The following is a 25,360-nucleotide window of genomic DNA, read 5'->3' on the forward strand; positions in this document are numbered from 1 at the left end:
ATGAAAATCCTTTGTTAAAATGAACACAATGTGTAACTACTCATTTATTTTTCATGCTGAAAAGCAATGTTTTGTGTTTTCTTGAATAGTTTACTCAGAAATGATTACAAAAGCACAATTTTTGAAAGTTCAATACATAGCAAGAGGAAGAAGGGTAGAAATGACCTATGAAGGGCACAAGGAAACTTTCCGGGGTGATGGATATGTTTCATAACTTAATTTTGGTGGTAGTTACGTGAGTAAATACAATTGCCAAAATTCCTCTAATTGTATACATAAGATCTTTATATTTTATTATATGTAAATGATATCCCAATAAAGAGAAAATCTTAAAAACAACCGAGTGCTTTATGAAGAGGCTGTTTCTCTTAGAATATTGCCCCACTCCATCCCCCAAAAAAAGAAGAAAAAGAAAAAAGGAAACAGTGAGAGAAAATAGGCTGCTTAGAAAAATGAGAAAAATGCAGGTACTCTGATTATACCATAGTATTATTTTTTTAAGAACACACCATGAAATTCTGATCAACGACCCTTTCAGAAAAAAATAAAATACAGATTTTGTAATAAAGAAGATTCACGTTTACATGCTTTGTCTTTTTGTGCAAATGCTTATTATTTTTTTCAGAGTTCAATAAAAAATAATTTTAGTAGCAAAATCAATAATCCTGAATTTTTATATTTTGTGTCTATCATAGTCATTGCCCTCACATGCAACATCGAATCTGAGGCCAAATATAATGACCTCAGTTCATTTGACGTTTTCAATTCATTTCTAATGAACCATTTCTGAGTTTGTCTGATTGTTTTGTTTATGCTTTGCATTTTTTCTTAAAGTTTATAATTTCTAGGGCTTTGTGTCAAACAAGTCAACATTTGTTTAAAACAAATGCTAAAGGACAAACAAATAAAATCCATTCTAAGACAATAATCTAGACTTCACCCAGACTTTTACTAGGGTTCTACATAAAATAATGAGATGATTTAACACTCAGAGATTTCTTCCTAACTACCTTTTAAAATAATAAAAATAATTTTTAAATATGGTTCTACACAGTTCTGTGAATAAAATTCAAGAGATTTTATGTATGGCTAACTAAATTATAATACCCTGGATCTCCACAGTTATAAGAAACGATTTAATATCTGCACTCAGAATACATCAAAGGATGTTAATGATTTGAATTGTGTCCCCGTAAAAGATCTTGAAGTTCTAACCCCTACTACCTCATAATGTGACCTCATTTGGAAATAGGGTCCCTACATAGCTCATCACGTTAAAGTGAGGTCATTAGGGTGGGCCTTAACCTAATTTCACTTATGTCCTTATAAAAAGGGGAAATTTGGACACAGATAGACACCCACACGGAAAGAATGTTAGGAGAAGATGAAGGCCAAGATCGGGTGATACAGCAGAAGCTGAGGGATGCCAGATTTTCCCTATCAAACTAATACTGAGGGTATGTAGGGAGGTTTTTTTTTTTTTTTATTTTTTCCTTTGTCTCCCCAAAGCCCCCCGGTACATAGTTGTGTATTCTTCGTTGTGGGTCCTTCCAGCTGTGGCATGTGGGACGCCGCCCCAGCGTGGTCCGATGAGCAGTGCCATGTCCGCGCCCAGGATTCGAACCAACGAAACACTGGGCCGCCTGCAGCGGAGCGCGCGAACTTAACCACTTGGCCACGGGGCCAGCCCCTGTAGGGAGGTTTTTTTAAGGTAGGAGACAGACACTTGATTTATTCTGAAAAACATCACAGTGCCAGATAACACTGTATCTTGCCTCCCTCCTTTGAACCCAGTTTCAATGAAGCAAGAGCTCATTTGTTCATTCACAAAATGTGTTTTTTTGTTTTTGTGGTTTTTGCAGGGGAAGATTCGCCCTAAGCTAACATCTGTTACCAGTCTTTCTCCTTTTTTCTTCCCTTTTCCCCCTCAAAGCCCCAGTACATAGTTGAGTATAGTTGTAAGTTCTTCTGGTTCTTCTGTGTGAGGTGCTGCCACAGCATGGCTACTGACAGACGAGTGGTGTGGTTCCACGCCCAGGAACTGAACTCAGGCTGCTGAAATAGAGCATGCTGAACTTTAACCACTAGGCCATCAGGGCTGGCTCAAAAGTGGTTCTCACATACCTTTTTAGCTTACTGCTATCTTCAAATAATATTAATATCATTTCACTTATAATGTAAGAGCCTTACTGCAAGAAATAGTGATTTTCTCTTCCCTTCCTTTGTGCTATTGTTATCAAAAAGCAATTTGACTTCATTAGTGAATTCTAAAGCCTATTTGTAAAGGTATTACTGGTCTTAAGATGTATTCATCTGTCAAAGAAAGTTTTACTGTTTGAGCTACTCTTTTTTGATGAAATTGGAACTATGTGAGGCTCCAGCTTCTCCAGTGAGAGAAGGATAACTATTTAATCTTTCATAAATTCATTAGAATTACAGTGGTGGCTGCTCTCCCTGGGAACTGAAGGGCAGGCAGTTGTAATACATGTATGAGTTTATATGAAAAGCAAGACCAGTTGAAAATGATCTGAAACCATGGATTTGGAGCCACACAGACCTTGGTCTAATATTTAGATCCATTACTTTCTAACACTGTGATTTTGCTTAAATTACTGAAAATATCTAAGTCTTGGTTCTCTCATGTATAAAATGGGCATATATAAAGCCTCACTAAGAGACTTTGTTCTAGCACAACTGATATAAACAATAAGTGTCTAGTACAGATAGTCTCATTAATTGCTTGTGTGAATGTCATATTAAATAGGTCCAAATGAGGTCTGGCTCAGTGGTTAAGTTCGTGCTCCGCTGCAGGCGGCCCAGTGTTTCGTCGTTTCGAATCCTGGGCGCGGACATGGCACTGCTCATCAGACCATGCTGAGGTGGCGTCCCACATGCCACAACTAGAAGGACCCACAACAAAGAATATACAACTATGTACCGGGGGGATTTGGGGAGAAAAAGGAAAAAAAAATAATAAATGGGTCCAAATGATAATTTGATAAAATCTGTCCAAATCTTGAATGTTGACACACTTTAATCAATCCATTTTACTTCTAGGAATTTATCGTACAAATATAGAGATACATGCATGCAAAGAGTCACACATAATTAATTTCCCCAAATAATAGTTTAGAATTGCAAAATATTAAAAGTTGTGGTCATTATGTTATATTCATAAAATAAAGTATGGTGTAGCTATCCAAAAAACAGTGAAAGATCCACATACCAACACACATTTTGTTCAAAACTTAGATTTTTATAGAGGAAATATCTTCCATCTGTTTAAGATGGATACTGTACCATGGGCTGTGGTCACTGGGATTAAAATTCTGTTATGATTTTACTTTTATATTGGCATTCATTTTACTTTTATTTTAGCATTTTGGGCTAAGTGAGACAAAAAAAGAAGAAAAATATCAAAATCTCTAGTAATGTATCAGTATTTTGTAGTTTTCATTCAGTATGTTAAATACATAGAGATGGACATAGATTTTTACTTATACTCTTTAAATTTCAAACATTTTTTCAATTATATTCATTAAAATTTTTAAAATATATCCTTATAGGAAGCACGAAAAGTTCTAACGTATAGTACTTTATAATTTAAGGCATCCAGGAAAAATTTGCATAAATTATAAACTGAGAAAAAGAAACAAAATTCATGTGGTCAAGTAGGGGGAAACCTTCCTGTTGTCTGAATGTCTGCTCTGTAGCGTGCATGAGAAAAGCAGGCCAAAGCATCATCACAAAGGCCAATTACACAGGCAGCAAAGGAGCCAGCTGCTGTTGGCAAAACATGCTCCAGAGTGTGGCATCTGGGTCCAATAACTGCCATACAGAGCCCCATCTGTAGCTAAAGCTGTTGACTCTGATTTGGGGGAAGAAAAATCAGAAATAAAGAAGGCAGTTAAATTCTAAACCGTGCCAGGAATAGCAGAAGGCAGGTTGCAGTCAGCATTCAAATTACATCCCCAGCCCAATTTGCTTTTTAATGTCTTGAAACTGTGTAAACACCAAACTATGTTAACTCCAGTTGTTTAGAGATGAGCGCATGTAGGTAGTTCAGTAACTTAGGACATGCAGATCACCTACAGGGTTCCATATTCCAGCAAATATTCGTTTTCCTAACATTATTCTTCTCAAGGAATATAAGCATATGGTCAATTAAATGCAATTTTCATTTGATCTATTAAAATATATGGTATTTTAAGCATCCTTAGTTATGAAAGGATAATCTCTTTTTAGTGTTTTTCATTTGCTATACATATAAATATATAAAATGGGATGAATTGATATTTATATGAGTCCATGGATTTCTCCTTTATAAGTTGCTACCCTAGTCTTATTCATACATATATTTTTGGAAAAAAGATAAACCTCAGGAATAATAAAAACTAGTGATATTTAGAGTTTACTAGAGACAAGAAATAAACTAAATACCTTATGTGCAGAATTTTATTTAATTATTACCTATATTCCTATTATTACCTATATTATTTAATTTATACCTATATTCATAGGTATAAATATTATTATTCCCATTTTCTAGATAAGGAAACTGGAACCTTAGAAATATGAATAAACTTCCTTAACCCAATTCACACTAATCTTTAGGGATAGAACCAAACTTTTTATCTTATATCCAGACACTCTGATTCTAGAACTCATATTTCCTCTCTCTCTCTCTCTCTCTCTCTCTATCATATAAGTAATATAAAATGTAATTTGGTGTAATCACTTCAGTAATGGCAGGGAAGGACTTCTGAAAATCTATTCTTCCATAAAAGAAACAAAAACATTGACAAATATAGTCAAAATCAACTTTTTCAGAACTCTGGAAATGAGTTAAAGACTTGCAAAAATCTGAGGAGTGTTTATTCAAGAAAAATGGCTGAATCTGAAAAGCATAGTCAGCTTTGTGGCAGCTTAAATTGCAGTGTCCTCACTCCCTTCTCCCCAGCTCTGCAACAGACTTGAAAACCAACAACATTGCAATCATGGCAGCTGTGAAACCAACAGCCTAACAGCCACTGAGGGGTCAGTACAGGTTTGGAGCTCACCCAAAAGATTCTTCCCAGGGAATGGCACTGTTTCATTGGTCTGGCAGCTCTCTGAAATGTTTCATTCTCAGGAATTGACTTTATCTGACCTGACTCAAACCTAACTGTTCAAACAGCCCTACATAAAGGGCATTTATTTAAAACAATCAATGGCAATTGCTTAACCTTGCAGCTGCTTGAGGTGATGATTTTAGTTGAGGCTAACAAGAGACTGAGCAGTATACTTACAGGAAAGAAGTGGGGAATGAGATGTTCATAAGGGTCTTTGAAAATCTACACATATTCCTGGGAAACTAGAAGACAAAACAAGATTAAAGTCTGTGCACACTCCTAAGAAACATATGAAAAGACCTTAATCTCTTATCAATGACTGACCTTGAGGCTCTGTGCAAGCAGGTAGTGAAGAATAAGACAGAGTTGTAAGGTGCCTGGCTGAGTGGTGAAGGCGTGCCTCACACCGAGTCCCTCAGGAAAGGCTGGAGACGACTTAGTTCAAGGAGATTAAGAAAATCTCTGTGAAATCATTAGCTGACCACTAGGTGCTGGGCAGAGACAATAACAGTGCACGTGACAAAGAATAAATAATTATTTATTATTCCAAGAAAATCACTAAACCAACAATACTAACTAAACTAACAATACCAAAACAAAACACAAACAAAATATGGTAAAAACTGGGAAGAAGTAGGATCTGATTTCCAGATTTGCCGCATTATATTATTTCAAAGGTCAAGTGTTCAGAAAAAATTATGAGTGATACAAAGAGAGAAAGTGTCTCAGACACAGGAATAAATGTAATCCACAGAAACTGTCTCTGAGGAGGACTGGATATTGGACCTGCTTGACAACAATACTAAATCAGCTGTAATAAATATGCTCAAAGAAAAACAAAAACCGTATCTGAATAATTAAGGAATGTATGAGATTGAAGTCTTACCAAATTGAGAATATCAATAAAGAGATATAAATTACAAACAAGAAACCAATAGAAATTCTAGAGTTGAAAAGTACAAAACATGAAATTAAAAAAATCACTAGAAGGGCTGGCCCAGTGATATAGAAGTTAAGTTCACATGCTCCCCTTCAGCAGCCTGGGCTTCACTGGTTTGGAGCCCCCGCACAGACGTAAATACCACTCATCAAGCTGTGCTGTGGCAGTCATCCCACACATAAACTAGAGGAAGATGGGCATGGATGTTCGCTCAGGGCCAATCTTCCTCAGCAAAAAGAGAGAAGGATTAGCAGCAGAGGTTAGCTCAGGGCTACTTTTCCTCAAAAAGAAAAAAATGACTAGAGGGTCACAACATCAGATTTAAGTAGGTAGAAGAAGGAAGTAGTGAATTTGAAGATAAATCAATTAAATTATTGCACCTGAAGATCAGAAAGAAATAATACAGAAAAATAAACAGAGCCTCAGAGAAGTGTGGGACACCATCAAGTACATTAACACACATCTAACAGTTCCAGATTCAGAAGAGATAGAGAAAAAGAAATCAAATATTTGAAGAAATAATAGTCAAAATTTTGCAAATTTGATGAAAAACATTAATTGACACACCCAGGAAGCTCAATGAATTCCAAATAGAATAAACTCAAAGAGATAAAAAGCTAATTACATATAATCAACACATCAAAAGACAAAGAGAGAATTCTGGTAGCCTCAGGAGAAAAGTGACTCATTACGTACAAGGGATCCTCAGTAAGATTAGCAATCAATTACCAAAAACCACATAGGCCAGAAGGCAGTGATGTGATGTATTTGAAGTGCCGAAGGAAAAATATTGTCAAACAAGAACTTTATATGTCTTAAAGCTATCTTTTAAATTAAGGAGAAATTAAGGCATTCCCAGATAAACAAGAACTGAGAGAATTTATCACCAGCAGACTTGACCTACAAGAAATATTAAAGGGAGTCCTTTAGACTAAAATGAAAAGTCACTAGACAGTAATTTGCATTCACACACAAAAATAAAAAGCACCAGTAATAGTAACTATATAGGTAAATATAAAAGACAGTATAAATGTAGTTTTGTTTATTACTCTTTTCCTATCTGACTTAAAAGACAGTGAATAAAGCAATAAAGACAAAACTTTGTTGGTGGGTTTATAATTTATAATATCCTAAAGGAGGTGGAAGGGAATGGAGCAATAGTGGAGCAAAGTTTTTGTCTACTACTGAAATTAAGTTGGCACTAACACGATGTAGGTTGCTTTAAATTAAGAGGTTAACTGTAATCTACAGTACAACTACTAAGAAAATAAGTGAACATATATATAGTAAAAGTAAAAAGCAAATTAAAGTTTAATACCAGAAAAAAACCTATTTATCACAAAAGACATCAATAATGAGGGAATAGAGGAACAAAAGAAGACATGACCTACACAAAAAAGGTAGGAAAATAGCAGATGGAAAGCCTATCTTATCAGCAAATACATTAAATCCATTGAGTAAACACCCTATTCAAAAGGTAGAGATTCCAGAGTGGATTTTAAAAAATCATCTAATATATGCTGTCTACATGAGACAAACTTTATATGCTAAATCACAAATAGATTGGGGTAATAAAAGAATAGAAAAATACATACTGTGTAATCTATAACACAAAAGAGACCTGAGGCAGCTATAATAATATCAGACAAAATAGGCTTTAAGACAAAGAAAAGGTTACTAGAGACAAAGATGGACATTTTGTAATTACAAACATTTAAGCCCATCAGGAAGATCTAACAATTACTATCAAATATACATCTGAAAATTGAGCCCCAATGAAATGAAGCAAAAAGTGACAGATTGAAAAAATAAACAACAATATTTGCAAACTTCAATATCCCATTTTCTAGAATGGATAGAACAAATCGTCAGAAGATAACAAGGATACAGAAGACTCGCTCAACATTACAAACCACTAGACCTACCAGACGGCTATAGAACATTTCACCCAACGACAGCAGGATCCACATTCTTCTCAAGTGCATATAGAACATTCTCCGTTATAGCCATATGTGAGGCTATAAAACACTCCTCAGTAAATTTAAGAGGATTAAGCTCAAACAAAATATGTTTTATGACCAGAATGAAATCAAAGTAGGAATGAATATAAGAAGGAAATCTGGGGAATTCACAAATACGTGGAAGTTGAGCAATACACTCCTAAATAACCAATGAGCCAAAGAAGAAATCACTTGGGAAATTAGAAAACATTTTGAGATGAAAGAAAATAAATACACAAGATACCAAAAAATTATGAGATGCTGCTAAAGGAGTGCTTAGAGTGAAATTTATAGCTGTAAATATATTAAAAAGGAAGAGAGATCTAAAATCAACAATGTAACCATCCACCTTATGAAAGTAGAAAGAGAGATAACTAAATACAGAAGAAGTAGAAGGAAGGAGATAATGAGATTAATGAAAGAGAAAATTAAAAAAATAGAGATAAACAATGAAACTTAAAGTTGGGGCTTTGAAAAGACAAACACTGAACTAAACTGACCAAGAAAAAAATAGAGAAGACGCAAAATACCAGAATCAGAAACTGAAAGAGAAGAAATTTTTACAACCTTACTGAAATAAAAGGGATTCTAAGGGAATACTAAGAACAATTATATGGCGACCAATTAGACAACCGAAATGAAGCGGACAAATTCCTAGAAAGACAAAAACTCCCTAAACTGACTCAAGAATAAATAGAAAATCTGAACAGACTTACAATAAGCAGAGACACTGAATTGGTAATTTAAACTTTCCCACAAAATAAGCCTAGGACCAGATGGTTTTACCAGTAAACTTAACCAAAAATTTAAAGAATAATTAAACCAATCCTTCTATAACTCTTCAAAAAGATGACAGGACAGCTCTCAACATATTCTCTGTGAACAAAATTACTCTGATGCCAAAACAGTCAAAGATATCACACATACACACAAAAAGAAAAGAAAACTGTAGACCAAGATCTCATCAATATAGACTCAAATTTGCTCAACGTAATCCTAACAAACTGGATTCAATAACATATAAGAAAAGATCATACACCATAACAATTGGAATTTATACTAAAAATGCAAGGTTGGTTTAAAATCATAAAATCAGTGAATGTAATGCGCCATATTAATGGAATAGAGGACAAACTCAAATACTAATAAATGCAATAAAAGCATTTGATAATATTCAACATGTTTTCATAAAAAGAAGGGAACTTCCAGAATGTGATAAGGTACACCAATGAAAAATTCACAGCTAATATCATACTCATTGGTGAAAGACTGCATGATTTTCTTTTAAGCTCAGGAACAAGACAGGTTTGTTCAGTCTTGTCACTTCTATTCAACATTGTCCTGGAGGTTTATTCAGGATAATGAGGCATGAAAAAGAAAAAAGACATCCAGATTGGAAAGGTAGAGGTAAAACTATCTCTATAATCATATGGAATATCCTAAAGAATCCACAAAAACTTATTAGAATAACTGAGATCACAAAGGTTGCAGAATACATGGTCAATATACAAAAATCAGTGATATTTCTGTAGACAAGAAAAGAAAAATCCAAAAATGGCATGAATAGAACAATTTCATTTACAATAACATCAAAATGAATCAAATCTTAAAAATAAATTTAACAAAGAAATGCAACACTTGTACATTAAAAAGTATAAAACATGGTTGAAAAAAATTAAGGAAGTCTCAAATAAATGGAAAAGACATTCGGTGAATGTGTATTGCAAGACTCATTATTACTAATATAGAGATATTTTCCAAATTAATCTCCAGATTCAATGCAATCTCCATCAAAATCCCAGTTGCCTTTTTTTGCAGAAATTGGCAAGCTGATACTAAATTTCATATTGAAATGCAAAGGTCTTGACAGAGCCAAAACAATCTTGAAATAGAAAAAAAAAAGCTAGAGATATACTTACTTCCTAATTTCGACATTACTAAAACCTACAACAATAGAGAGAGGTACCAGAACAAGAATAGATATAGATCAATGGAATAGATTTAACAGTCCAGAAACAATTTCTCACATTTTTGTTCAAATGATTTTAAGAAAGAGTGCCAAGACATTTTAATGCGGAAAAAATAGTCTTTTCAAGAAATGGTCCTGGAACAACTGGAAATCTACATGCAAAAAAAAATTTGGACCATTACCTCATGCCGTACACAAAAATTAATTAACTTAAAAGGGATTTTACAAAAATATGAGATAAAACTATAAAACTGTTAGAAGAAAATATAAGAATAAATCTTTGAAACCTTGGGTTAGGCAACAGTTTCTTAGTTATGACACCAAATGCAGAAGTGACAAAAGAAAACATAGATTAATTGATCTTCATCAAAATTAAAATTGTACTTCAAAGGGCACCTTAAAGAAAGTCAAAACATAATCCACAGAATGGGAGGAAATATTTACAAATTGCATCTGATAAGCATATATGGATATCTGGATAACTTGCATCCAAAATATATAAAAATTCTTACAAATCAATAATAAAAAGACAACCCAATTCCCAGTTGTGCAAAAGTTCAAAGAAATATTTCTCCAAAGAATATGTGCACATAGCCACAAAGCATATCTTAAAATGACACTTTGTAAGATGGTTAACATCATTAGTCCTTAAGGAAATGCAAATCAAATGCACATTGAGATACCACTTTATACCCACTAGGACACCTAAAATAAAAAGACAGCCATCAATAAGTATTGACAAGGGTGTGGAGAAATTGACATTTTCCTACATTGCTGGTGGGACTATAAAATAGTGCATCCACTCTGGGAAAGGGTTTGAAAGTTCCCCTGGAAGTTAAACATAGAGTTACCATATGACCAGCAACTCCACTACTAGTTATATATACAAAAGAATTAGAAATATTGTCAATACGCATCCTTGTGCAGGAACATTTACAGCAGCATTATTCGTAATAGTAAAAAAATAGAAGTAACTTAAATTTCCACCAAGTGAATAGATAAACAAATGTTTTATAATCATACAATATAATATCATTTGGCCATATAAAAGAATAAAGCATTGATAGCTGGTGCAACATAAACCTTGAAAACATATAGTAAGTGTGATAAGCCAAGCACAAAAGACTACATACTGCGTGATTCTATTTATATGAAATGTCCAGAACAGGCAAATCCATAGAGGCAGAAAAGGAACAGGGATCGGGAGGGACTGCTACCAGGTATGGGTTTCTCTCGGAGCGATGAAAATATCTAAAATAAGATAACGGTAATGGTTTCATTTCTCTGTGAATGTATTAAAAACTCTTGAATTGTACTCTTTAAAAGAGGGAATTGTACAGTAAACAAATTATGTCTCAATAAAGTTATTATAAGAAGATAATTTGGTAACGAAATTCCTAAGTAGTGCGTCATCATGTTTATATATAACTCATGTGACGTATGAACTATGCTCACCTCATTGACAGTGTATTTAACGAATTCTCTCCTCTCCTTACAATCTAGTAAAGCCAATGCTAATATAACATTTATATTAATGTATTATCTTTAAAATCAGAAAGATGAAACACAATCAGAAAGCCTACTTCAGTTGGACTTCTATTTTTATATCTAGAAAAACATATGACAGTATCTTTTGAAATAAAATCAGTAATCTACCAGAAATCTGAGGAACGATAAAATGACAGAGTTTGTGTTCATTTAAGTGGCAAAGTCTTCTGACACATTTATAAATTTAAGTCATTATGTGTTCACAATTAGTGGTTTCAGAGTTATCTAGGAATACTGATTATGTCTTATGAATGTTAAAATAAAGTGTATTTTAATTAAGCCTGATACTTTGTTGCTTGTTTTGTTTTAGATCTTTAAGATCTCTGTATAAAAGAGCAATATCTTTATCTAAATCAAAGTACTATCATGTTGGATAATAAATCACCATTTGAGTCCTCTTGCTCTGCCTGATTATATATCATAAGAATAACATATTTTGGACTAATAGGTGGATAAACATAAGTGATATATTTCACATACACACACATATTTTTTTCTCCATACATATGACTGAGACTGCATCTGGGCAAAGAGAAAGCAGCCAACATCCAGGATAGCCAGGAGCTGGCCAGGTACTACAAGCTAGGTTTAAGTTAGATCTTGGGGTTCTCCTGCTGAACATTTAACAATTTCACAGAACATCAAAATGAGGCAAGGCTACTCTGTGACCCTGATGAATTGAAACAAAAACAAACTGACTCCAGAATCGTATCCTAATACAGACAAAAATGTGAACATTATCTAAGCCATGAGAATAGCCAACATTTCCCTCTCATGGCTAGTATGAGTAAGTGCTGCATCTTTAAAAGTTTGGCTCTCACCTCTGTCTAATCTTCCACCCTTCAAGGTAAGATTTATGACGAACCCAATCATAGAAGTCTTTCCACTTCCTGAAAATATCCTATCCAGGCCAAAGCCTCACTTTCTTAAACCCTCACCAAAAGTGTGTCACAAGCTCCAACCTCTCAGTTGTTTCCGGCACTCTTTCACTGAGGTGCCCCGTGGATTCACACGGTGCCTGTTCTCACTCTCGGAATGAGTTAGAAACCCAACTTGTTCAACAAGTGTGCTCTTGCTCATGTTTGTCTGGAGCCAACTGACAGTGTGAGTACACACATATGCAAATGCATAAACAATTTATCTTTAGGGATTAAAGAAAGAGTTGAATGTTAAAAAGCATATATCAGAGTCTCTGAAAAAGACTGAAAAAGACTATCATATATTACAGGTTATAACTAATAGAGTTATTTAGGGAAAACAAAACAAACATAGAAAACTACAAAGAACTTTTTCCTAGCCCAACAAAAGTTGATTGTTTCTCTCACTACAGAGATAGAGAGGCAGTTAATGTTAATTTTTGGTGATATACCAATTTTAATAATTGATAATGTCACAAAAAATAGCTCTGGGTTTTCACATTTTTGCATATTTTAAACAAATGTGAACTATTGGCATTGCAAGTTTTTCTATATTACCAAGATTATGCATTTTTAATTATTGTCATTGACAAATCAATCCAACTATTGCAAGCTATTTCAGAATTTTCTTTTAATGAAATAACCTGCCTACTATTGACCAGTCTGGGTCTTATATCCCATTTTAATCATGAAAGTGAGGAACATTTGTAAAAATCCTTACATGTTTGAGATGATCCAGAATTCTCAATGGTAATCACAAGACAAAAGAAAGTGTGTGAGTTATTTTGGAGGACAGCCTGAAATCATTTTGATTTATCCTTAGAAAAATAATCATCTATTTGTGTTCATTTAATCTTTTTCTGTGACAAGAAGAAAGGCATTCTAGTTACAATACCCCTGTTTTTCATCTACTTGAAGGACTTAGGGTATATGGAACAAGTCCAAGAATAAAAGCTACTCACCAATACCTATCTGGTTATGAAAATTTTGAAATAATAGCAATAGCTACTCAGTTTCTATTTAGAGTCTTTATGGACCTCTCATCTAAAAACTAATTAATATGATTAGATTGTGAAAGATGTGGATAATTAATGCTGTAAAATGTACCAATAATTTAACTAAAATAATCCACATTCTTGATAATCTCTAGGTAATAAACTGAAAGTTTTAATGCAATGGAGTTATAAGGACTCCATAAAATGGAGTTTTAATGCTCTAAGGAGTCATATTGTGGCACTTATTTTGCGTGGAATGGTCCAAACAACACTGAGATGGCAAATGTATATTTTGAAGAAGTAAATGCATTTGTAACATGTTCCACATCTGAAAATTGCATTTCCAAGTTAAAATTCGTTTATTCCTTTTTTTTTTTTTTCTGAGAAGCTAACATCTGTGCCAGTCTTCCTCTGTTTTGTATGTGAGTTGCCACCACAGTATGGCTGCCAATGAGTAGCATAGGTCTGTGCCCCAGAACTGAACCCAGGCCGCCAAAGCAGAATGCACCAAATTTAACCATTAGGCTATGGGGCTGGCCCCTGTTTATTCCGTTTTTTTAATTGAAATACGTTCGACACACAACATTGAGTAAATTCAAGGTGAACAACATGTTTATTGGATACATTTATAGATTGCAACATGACTGCCACTGTAGCAAGAGTTAGCATCTCTATTAGGTCACATAATAATTTCTTTTTTGTGGTGGGAATAATTAAGATCTAGTCTCTTAGCAAGTTTGATGATTATAATACAATATTGCCTATTATCACTGCTACGCATTAGCTCTCAGGACTTATTTATCTACTAGTTGCATGTTTGTACCCTTAAACCACATCTCTCTTATTCCCCTACCCCCAGCCCCTGACACCCACCATTTTACTCTATTTTAACGTGTTTATTTCTGTTTTGACTGGGCATCTGGACTTTGGTATTTGCAAATTTCAAATGAACGTGACACCACCTTGTCAGAAAATGGTTCTTCATTTTGGCATAGTTGTTTTAATTAAATGGACGTAAAGTGAAAATGATGTCTGGGTGCATCCCAAGGACCTTGAGCACTCCAAGTAATTTCATGAAGAAAACGATAAATATATTACTCACCGGTAGCTGTTGTAAAGGTCAGTACAGGTGGAATTGTTCTTACAAGGATTCGTTTTGCAGTCATTGGATTCTTCATAAAAATTTCCTTTCCAACTAGACAGGTACACACACTGGTAACTCTGAGGGAATATGAAAATTACACAACCTTTAGGTTATTTCTTACTATTAAGCCTAAAATCCAGATATTACTCCTGGCTATTTTGGTCTTTCAGTCAATTTATGCTTTTTTCAATTTTTATAGAATGTGAATACTTCCCCAAAATCACTTTTGTCACAGTTTAAAAACTGAGTGAACAGAATTCGTTAGCATCTAATCCAATAAAAATTTGCAGCATATTGATAAAATCTACATAAGATATTAAAATATTTGTGTACTATGCTCACGGTACAGAACTATTGGATTTGTTAAATATCTTAATATGAAAATAATATACTAGTAATATGATGGCTAGTGATTGTATAAAGCTAAATAACTCAATATGCAACTCAGAAACTAGCTCACAATTTAAAAAATATAACTACAACAAAGAAAACCCTCCTGATTGCTTTGTGGTATAACTTACAAATGATTAACCTATGTAAATTCAGCACTCTTAGTCAATTAAAATTGTAAAACTCTGCACATTTTTTCCTAAAGTATAAAGTTAGCCTATAACAATATAAATTTTACTTTCCTAGGATTGAGCAAACAAACAAAAATATACCTCAAATTACTGCGGGGCAATAATTTGTATGTTAAAAATATTTTTGAAGAATAGGACTCATCAAAAATATAGAATTTGGGCTCTTACATTTAAAGATTCTGGATTTAGCATTATGAAAAATACTAAAATCACTGTTAGCTGTTATCTTGATCTTCACTGTTCGATACAGCAGCCACTAGCCACATGTGGCCACAGAATCTTGAAATGTGGCTGATCCCAGCTGAGATTGATGGAAGTATAGAATACACAGTGGATTTTGAAGATTTAGTATGAAGAAAAGAATGTAAAGCATCTTACTAATAATTTTATTACTTACATGTTGTAATGGTAATAATTCAGATATGAAGTGTTAAACAAAATATATTATTGAAATTAATTTTACCTGTTTCCTTTCATTCTTTTTTAATGTGGCTGCTATTTAATGTAGAAAATTTAAATCATACACATAGGTCTCATTACATTTCTACTGAATAGAACTGTGCTAGGTGATGCCAACCTGGTTTCTCCACTTGTGAATAGAGTTAAGAAGTCTATGTGGTTATATGCGTAGACATGAGGAGCAGGAGTTCCCTGAGATTAGAGGACATTCTAGTTTAATACATCCCAGCACCCTGAGGAGGCCTGGTACCCAGTAGATGCTTAATACATGTTGGTTGAACAAATGAAAAAGAATAAACATTATAGGAAAACTAATGTAAAAGCTGAATTTAGCACCCAAAACAGATTTCAAAATAATTCTATATGTTGGCTAGAGGTGGATACCAAATTTGTTTCAAACATTATAGTCAAACAACATATTAGCCAGAGAAACAAATAAATTTATGCTCCTTGTATGTGCATTTAGGTTACAACAATTCAAATGTATGAGAAGTGCCACTGAGTAATTCTTCTTTGGTTTAATAGGGCTGCTTGGTTTGCTGTGTCTCGTGAACAACTGAAAAGCAAAGGGATGAGAGCCGCCATGTTGTCCACAATGGGCTTTATTCCTGCCATGTGTTAATCCTCCACTCAGAGTGCTCATTAATGGTACTCATGGTTTGCTGGGTTATAGCAGCAATTTTCTCACGCATTGTTCCGCCTACATTGTTAACTTCCTCAACGAGTGTGGTAACATCCCAGGTTTCATTGATTGTTTTTTGCTTATTGTTTTTCCTTTTCTTTTTTGTAAGCATTAAAAGAGGACTTAAAAGAAAATCGAATGTAATGGTTACATTTTGTTTTATGAATATGCTATTTAAAATAGCAGCAACTCTACCTAAGCAAGTCAAGTGTCTGTTGTAGTGAATGGAGAAAAATACCCAATTCAGGGATGGACACCAGGGCAGAGTAGAATGGATAGGCATGAAATCTGTGGGAAAAGTTGAGGTGCCCTTTAGTTATGTTCCGACAATTCACTTTCTAAGAGGTTTGAGTCATTTCTGTAAAGACAAGAGCTTAAGTTTACTGCTGGTTTTTATTTTGACATCTCAGTAATAATTTGAAAACAATTTAGTGAGTGAGTCAAAAGGCCAATCAAATTTCTTTCCCATTAAAATCATATATTCCTTAAAAGCTAATAACTATGGGTGTTCTTGATGATTTAATAATTACTAGAAAATTATCATGAATTTAATGGTATAACTGTCATTACAGTGTCAGGTACCACAGCAGTGATCTCTAGATGTGATGGAATACGTTTAAAAAGGAAACACAAAAGGATGAAGGAAATAGCTTTTATTCTAACATTAAACATTAAAACCATAAATGTTGACAAGAACAGAAATGAATATCAACTAGAAATAACCCAGAGTTCAGGTATTTCTATTCATGTGTTGCCTGCTTGGTTCAGAAGCATTTCTCTGAATTTAGGTATTCTTAGTGCAAAGCACTTTCCCATTCAACACTGTAAAGTTAATTAATTCCAGTAATTTAAAATAATAGTTAAAGGTAAAATACTATTTTTAAACCACATTACCTCCGCATTAAATAATTAAGTAATAATATTTTGAGCTAGTTTGCCAAGAGGGAAAAATGTATTTAAAATATCTTTACTAAAATGAGTAAATTTTGCATGATGTATGAGGTTGGGGCTACATCATTTTTACCCCTTAATGCAAAGTAGACATTGCTCTTCCTGCCAAATTTAGATTAAACACTTTCCATAGTTTGAAAATATACAGGTAAGAAGGAGACAGGGAAGACAGAAGATGCTAGAAAGTGATACAGACCAAGCACAGCAAACTGCACGGCCAGTGAGACAACAGAGCAGTCAGGTTTGATCAGTGTAGGAGGGTGAACTATTAGATAGCGTTCAGTCTATCAGGTCAACGGCCACATGGTTTAAATCTGTGCTCAGCGGCAGATACAACAAAATAAGAAGGATAGCGTAATTCTGAATTGAATTGCGAACTCTGAGAGATGAAATTGCAACACCAGCTTTGTTGCTTGTTAGATTTCTAGACATGCTTAGTATCTTAATTTTCCGTTGGTATGTAACAAATTACCACACATTTAGCAGCTTTAAACAACATAAATTTACTATCTCACAGTTTCTGTGGTTCAGTGTCCAGGTATGGATCATTCAAATCCTTTGCTAAGAGTCTCACCAGGCTGAAGCCAATGTATTGACTGGGGTGGGATCTCCTCTGAGGCTTGGGGTCCTTTTCCAAACTCAGCGGTTCTCAGCAAAATCCATCTCATCGTGGCTATAAGGCCTAAGCCTCTGTTTCCTCGCTAGCTGTCAGGCAAGGGTGACTTACAGCCTCCAGAGACTGTTTTTAGGTCCTCGCCAGATGCTCTCCTCTTCTTATAGCATGGCAGTTTGCTTCTTCAAGGCTAACAGGAGAGCATCTCCTGCTGCCGCTTGGCTTTTTTAAGGGACCATCTAATTAAGTCAGGCCCATCCAGGATAATATTATATTGGATAAATCAGTCAACTGATTAGGGACCTTAGTTCCATCAGTAAAATCCCTTTTTCAATATAATGTATCATAACCATGGGAGCAATATCCCATCACACTCAGTGGTCTTACTCCTGTTCAAGGGGAGGAGATTTTACAGGGCATATACAGTAGGAGGTGGGAATCTTCAGACTATCTTATAACTCTGCCCACCACATCCACTAACCTATTTAATTTATCCAAGTAATCTATTTAAGTTCTCTAAGCCTCAGATGCCTTCATATGTAAAGTACCAATAATAACTACTTCATAAGCTTATTTTGAGCACTGCACGCAGTAATGACCATAACATGCTTAGCCTAGTGAAAAATAATTACCTCTAGGCAATAGCAGCCATTAGCTCTAGGCATACCGGCCTAGATCTGACAAGGTCAAGGTGTAATGCAGAAAGTACTACATGAGCATGAGTACTACATGAAACTGGATGAGAATTATCCAGCTCTAGATTATTTCTTTTTAAGAACAATTTAAGCTACACATTGAAAGATAAAGATTATCAGACTAGGAAAACAGAAGAAAGATGGGGAGTAAGAAAATCTAGTAACACATCAATTACAAGATAGAAACTTAGATGAAGTAGACAAATTTCACAAAATACAAATTAGAAAAATTGATCAAGAAGAAATAGAAAATCTTATTAAACAGGTAGGCGTTTTAAAATGGGCCAAAAGAGGTAGACTGATGGTAGGCTCACTTAACCCTAATTCTGCTTTCCATATTGACTGAATTTGCAAACTGGAGATACAGTCTACTATGCAGAGCTTTAGTCCCAGGACATATATAACACCTAAGAACGCAAAAAAATATAATCTTCTGAGAGGCTATCACAGACATAAAGAATATGCCAGCATATGAATGCAATGCTGCTGTAAACAATTTAGATGTTTGGACAATTACTTTCTGGCCTGAAAAGCAGATGACAATGACAATGCAAGCACACCATGGACTAAATCACTTCTTTTCCCCATCAGGCTTTTTCTGCAACATTTCAGAGAAGGATAATATACAGTTCCTTGTCTCGTACTCAGTTTTCTAGCACATTCGATTCTCCTCTAGAATACCACTACTTGTGCACTATTGAGCAACTCACCTAAGTGGTCAAAACTGGTCTTAATTTTTAAATCAATAAATTTGGACTAGGTGATTTCTACTAACTCTTTCAATATTAAGAGGATCACATTTTTTTATTGCTTTATTTATAGTTCCTAGAAGAGCCAGGTGCTAACAAGGACAATCTCTATTGTGCCAAGCATTCCCACCAGCTGTCTAAGGCCTTCCTGGTGATTCATTAATTCCTGCTTAACAAAGTTGTGTTCTGAAATGACAGCTGGGAACATGGGAAGTGGTTTACAACTTACAGTTTTCTTAGAAGAGCCACTGGAAAAGTTTGTCTTTGTTTCCAGTCCCTTACACCAGTGCATGAGGCAAGATGTGTTTTTAAAAACACACAGAGAGCAATGTCTTATTATGCCATAATAATATTTATTCAACAAAGCACATAAGAGAAATTAGTCTTGATGTGTTTCAATTGAACAGAATCAGTAGCCATTGTCATATAAAGAAAGGAAGCAGGTTCCCCAATGGCTAAATTTTGACTTGCAGTTTGAAGTTTACAAAGAGTTTTCCATATGTTTTCTTTGTGTCTTGTTACTATAAATATTTGTAATGAGAGGAAATTTCTAAGAATTAATAATCAAAGTAATTTGTGAGTGTGTGGTATATAGAATCCCTACTACTTTATAGTCATATATCATAGAGTCATTTTCTTGCAAAATAATGTAAAATTTTCAGCAATCATCTTCAAATTTTAAGACAAAAACAATTTTGGAAGAATCTTTCCCAGTACCTTCTTAAATTACTGTCCATGATTTCTTCACTGATGGACATTGCATGTAACCTAACAGAGATTTTCGTGCACCTTTGTCTTTTCCAATATACCTCCCAAAATATTTAAATGTTTGTTTTTAATTCTTTTCTGCTGTCAGGAAAGCCAAATTGTGACTCAACTTACATCTACAAATCCAAATCTGCCTCTCAAAATCTTAGATGTCACAAAATAAATCTACGCCTTCTCACATTTGGCATTTCTCAACTATTAATTCAGGATGTAATCTTTTAGAGTTATGTTTCTCAAAGGAATATTTTGTTGTTGGTCAATGGTGTTGTATGCAATCACTGTTGTAAATTATTAATTATTCAAAGAAATTTTGGCATAAGTGAGAGAAGTCCTGTTGTGATCATCTGACACAAGTGAGCGGGAATCCATTACTCTCTCCCATACCTGCCGATTCATATATATATATATATATATGAAATTTCTGTTTAAAATACTTAAAAGGTACATGGGAGCTATCTTGTGCACCCCTGAGGCAACTACAAGGTAGGAACGGTACCAAAAAAATTCATGCCTCTTCATTACAGTGGTAGAAGTCCAAAAGGAATTTATGAGACATTTTCACACATTCTATTCGTTTCATTACATCATTGAACCTCTCCCCACTCTAGTCCACCCATACCACTTAGTGTTCAGTGGGCTTGAGTTATCACCCAAATTCTGTTATCTGCCCACATGCCATTATGCAAATTGCTTAACCTATCTTCTCGTTTATAAAACTTGTAAGAACAGGATTATTTGCTGGATGGATTTTTCAAAGGGCTTTTCTGTAAACTTATATATTCAGATTCATTACAGCTTAGGTGGCATTATAATTATTGTGTTGTTCCATCGCTCACTGAGCACTGTAAAACCATTAACCCAGAATGCCTTGTCTTCACCTCCAGTGAAGTATGACCACAAGCCAAAAGTGTAACCACAACTTAGCTCTTATTTCCCCTAAGACATTTTCAACCTCCAAAACCTCACATCATGACATCTCGTCCTTTGGCAGCATCTCTGATACTCTCATCTCTCTCAACCCTTCATTTCTGGTCAACTTGCTCTTCTACTTTTAATAAGACTTCTCATCAGCACCCCTGCTCTCCACATGTCTCTGACCAAACCATTAGTTCTCCGGCTTCATTCCCAGCCTAAACGCCAGCATATGGTGTTTCCAAGATGGAATATCTATCCCACTGGGTATGTGAGTAGTAATGTTTATTTTAATGTTTATTTCTTTATCGTTACCCTAAATTGTATTAGGGAAATAGAACAAGCACAGCAAATCCTGAATACATTACTTAAGAAAAAATTTATTGTAATAAATCAACTGATTTAAGTGGTAAATAAACTTGTGGCAAAACCACAAATTTCTCTAATCTTAATTAGCTGAATGAGGCTGAAAAATTATGTGCCCTTGGCCCTCCCATCACACACGTCTCTGTGGTGCCGTGTTACCATGCCCGGGTCTGTTTGAACAGTGTTGCTTAATAGTTTAAATACTCAGAACTGTGTGATATGCACAGGAGAGTGTGTGAGTGTGTGTGTGTGTGTGTGTGTGTGTGTGTGTGTGTGTGTGTGTGTATTATTCTGTGTTTACTCCACAACGGTTTTCCTTTAGCGGAAACTCTTTCGCTAGGTGCGGTAAGTTGGTATTCTGATCAGACAGCCTACATTCTAGGGGCTGGTCCTGTGGCCAAGTGGTTAAACTCTCGCCCTCCACTTCAGAGGCCTGGGGTTCACCCATACCAATCCTGGGCATTGACCTACACGCCGTTCATCAAGCCATACTGTGGTGGCATCCCACACAAAAGAACTAGAATGACTTGCAACTAGGATACACAACTATATACTGGGGCTTTGGGGAGAAAAAAAAGGAGGAAGATTGGCAACAGATGTTAGCTCAGGGCCAATCTTCCTCACCAAAAAGCATACTTAAAAAAGGGAAAGAAAGCCTACATTCCAAAGATGGTTACCACACATCCTTGAGTTATCTTTATCTCTGACCAAAACCAGGCACTTTTCTAGTTAGTATGATGTAAGTTAAAAATAGGAATCCATTAGTGAAATTACTGTTCAAGCTACATGGGCTGATTAAATATTTTAGAAACATCCCTTACTCCTTCATGACCAGGGTGTAGTGAGCCCTAGAGTCTGCGGCCATAGAAATGACAGTTCTGGTGGAATGAATTATCCTGTGCCCCTTTCCTCGTTCAGAGGTTTTTCATTTACCTGACTGAAAGATGCTGAAAATGAATCCAATGGCTAGAATATTGTCACTGGTGCCTAAGGGAAATTCTAATGCAAGTAACTTCTGAGACCACCAAAGGACAGAGAATGGGGAATCGTTAAGGTAATAATGCCAGAACAATAGCATAATCCAGCCCAGCTTGTTTTTTATTATAACCCAGTAGTGAAGTGGTAAAGAAGGAGGTAACTCACATCTATTTCTAAGTATCTGTAGCTATGGGAACCTATCAAGAGGAAAAGAGAAATTGGTATATTTAAGCAGATTTCAGGTCACTTTCCACATGTTTAGAGTACTATTGCTGTTCACTCTTGTCAGATGATGGCAACAGGATTTTTCTCTTTTATACCAAAATTTCCTCAAATAATTAATAATTTACAACAAATATACAAAACACCAGTGACTAAGAGCAAAATATTCCTCTATTCATTTTAAGTTGTATCATATTACACAATATTATATTAATTATACTCATTTCATATTAGTTAAAATATGCATGAATGCACTGCCTATTTTTAGGCAAAAAAGGCTAATACTTTCTGTTAAAAAACTTAGGAAGTAACGGTTATTAAATGGATTTCATAAAGCCTGACATCTAGTAACTTCTCAATAAATCATTATATTTTATAATTATCACTATTAATACAGATTCTTAATAAATAGATACTTTCAAAAAAATTTGAAGGTTACATATAAATCATTTGTAGTTTAAAATTAAAAAATAGTCTAATGTTCTTTAGTGAGTTTTTAAAATAAGACAATAATAACACGTATTCATGTAAATTGTAAATGCATTTTTATTTCTACCATTTAATTTGGAGATAATTACTGTCTCTAATATCTCTGACTTCTTTTCCCTGAAAGAAATTAATCTATTTTTTTAATAATTAAATGTTTACACAGTATTATTTATTCATTAAAAACACTCAACTTTTTCAATTGATTTCATTGAATTGTTAAATATTTTACAGCTTTGTGTTATTAATACATTTTGTCAATTTCAAATGTCATGTTAAATTGTAATAAATATATTTACTTTTGTTTCCTTTCTACTGAGATTATTCAAATGTGATAATTTTTATTCGACATATGTTGATAAAGTATTTTATATTTGGTAAGGTAAAAGTTTGTGAAATTTCCTATCCCAGTTGCCAGCACTATAAAACAATTTACCACAACGTGAGCTTTATCCTTTGCTCTTGAATGATGCAAAGAAATACAAAATTATCCTTTTTCCCTAAGAAGCAAGGACATGGAAAGTTTATATTAATAACATTAATAACAATTGAGTTCATAGAAATGAATTCTGCATAAAACTATCCTCATACTCGTAACAAATAATAGGACCACCGTAGTATTGACCATAAAAGAACATAAAAGTATCTATTGCCTACAGGTCTTTTTGTATAAAACGTTACATATGTTACAGATCACTTACGGAAATGTGTTGATATATTTGCAAATTGGCAGATTAGCTCAGCATAAACTGAACAGTCATAGGATAACTAAGGATCATTCAAACTTTTGGTTCCTGATTTTAAATGAGGAAAGCAATATTAAACAAACAAAAAATACTTCAAAAAAGTGAATTCTCCGTCTGAATTACTCATGATTACCACATGAGTTTTATACTTTTTGTTAGCCATCACTTACTTTTTTCACATTTATATTATTACCAGGTCTCTTACAAAGTGTATTGGCAATTCAATTTGCTTTATACGTTCCTTGGTCACTTGATTGTTTTATTTTTTGAGAAGGAATATTTTAAAATATATATATTTATATGCACACACACACAAATAGAACCATAAGTGAAAACAGAACATACGTTATATAGTAGAATTGTAAAGATTGTGAAGCAATTTATGGCTTGGAATTTCTTGCTGAAATTTCCGTCCTCTTTAAAAATCTGAGACTTTAAGAAGTATTTAGTAGTCTACTGGCTGCTAAAAACTGTGTGTGTGTGTGTTTATTACAGAAAGAAGTCATCCAAAATGCTTGTCCATTTTACTAGGTTGAGAAATGGGCACAAACTGCCAAGGGCTTTAATTCAATCTGGTCAACACAAAGTTACTTCATGTCTTTCCCTTGGAAAACAGACAGAATGAATGATTTCTTACAAAGCAGAATTGACTTTAAGTTGTTGCTTCATTATTTACCTAGAAAAGTGTCCAAGAAATGAGAGAGATGATTCATCTTTCCAATATGCTAATCGTTTGATAAATTACCTTCAGCTGTGAGAAACTAGACTTCAAACTGGTTTGTTAGTGCGTTCTGTCAAAATCCAGCAAGGAGAAGAACTATGGGGTTTCTTTTATGTTTGCTAAAGGTTCAACAGTCCTGATGTTTTTATTTCAGGAGTGAAATATGGCACATTCTATTAAAATTGCCATGCCTTGGAATTAATACTATTAATAAGAGAGACCTTAGAATGTGAAGTCAAATATTTTCTCCTCATTATGGAGGGTGCGAAGAAGCCATGTGGTCTTCCTACTGATAAAGACAAAGAAGTGTGACAGCGTGGGCTCCCTGGGAGGCTCCAGGAGACAGCCTGTTCCTTTGTCTTTTCTAATTTCTAGAGTCACTTCCTTGACTTCTGGTCCCCTTCCTTTATCTTTAAAGTCAACAGTGTGGCATGGTTCTTCCTCCTTCACTGCCTTCTTGTGTCTTCAAATCTCTTTCTGCCTCCCTCTTAAAAGGATACTTGTGATGACATTTAGGGCCCACTAAGATAATCCAGGATAACCACCTCACCTCAAGATCCTTCATCTCATCACTTGTGCAAAGTCTCTGTTACTATACAAAGTGCCTTTCACAATTCCAGGCTTTAGGTACTGATAGCTTTCGTGGCCATTATTAAGTTTTCCCACTGTCCATCTGTCTACCCTCTGGCACTCTGTACACAAAGGTAGCCCTCCAGATCACACATCAAGAAAACCCATGCTTTTCAAATTAAATTCTATTATATTCTTAAATTTCACTCTATTAATTCTATGAGAGTATTTTTGTTT

At 34.5% G+C, this 25,360-nt stretch overlaps 1 protein-coding gene across 1 annotated transcript in view; it reads right to left on the bottom strand.

The window, feature by feature from the left end:
* The window catches only part of LOC103546271 (protein eyes shut homolog), a 1,017,652-nt gene that overhangs the window by 966,210 nt on the left and 26,082 nt on the right, over nucleotides 1-25,360 (bottom strand). The window contains exon 4 of the mRNA XM_070583910.1: nucleotides 14,583-14,701. Within this exon, the coding sequence (XP_070440011.1) occupies nucleotides 14,583-14,701 (119 nt within the window). The remainder of the gene's footprint in view (nucleotides 1-14,582; nucleotides 14,702-25,360) is intronic.

This window comes from Equus przewalskii, chromosome 19 (genome assembly GCF_037783145.1).
Source record: "Equus przewalskii isolate Varuska chromosome 19, EquPr2, whole genome shotgun sequence".
Lineage (NCBI taxonomy): Eukaryota > Metazoa > Chordata > Mammalia > Perissodactyla > Equidae > Equus > Equus przewalskii.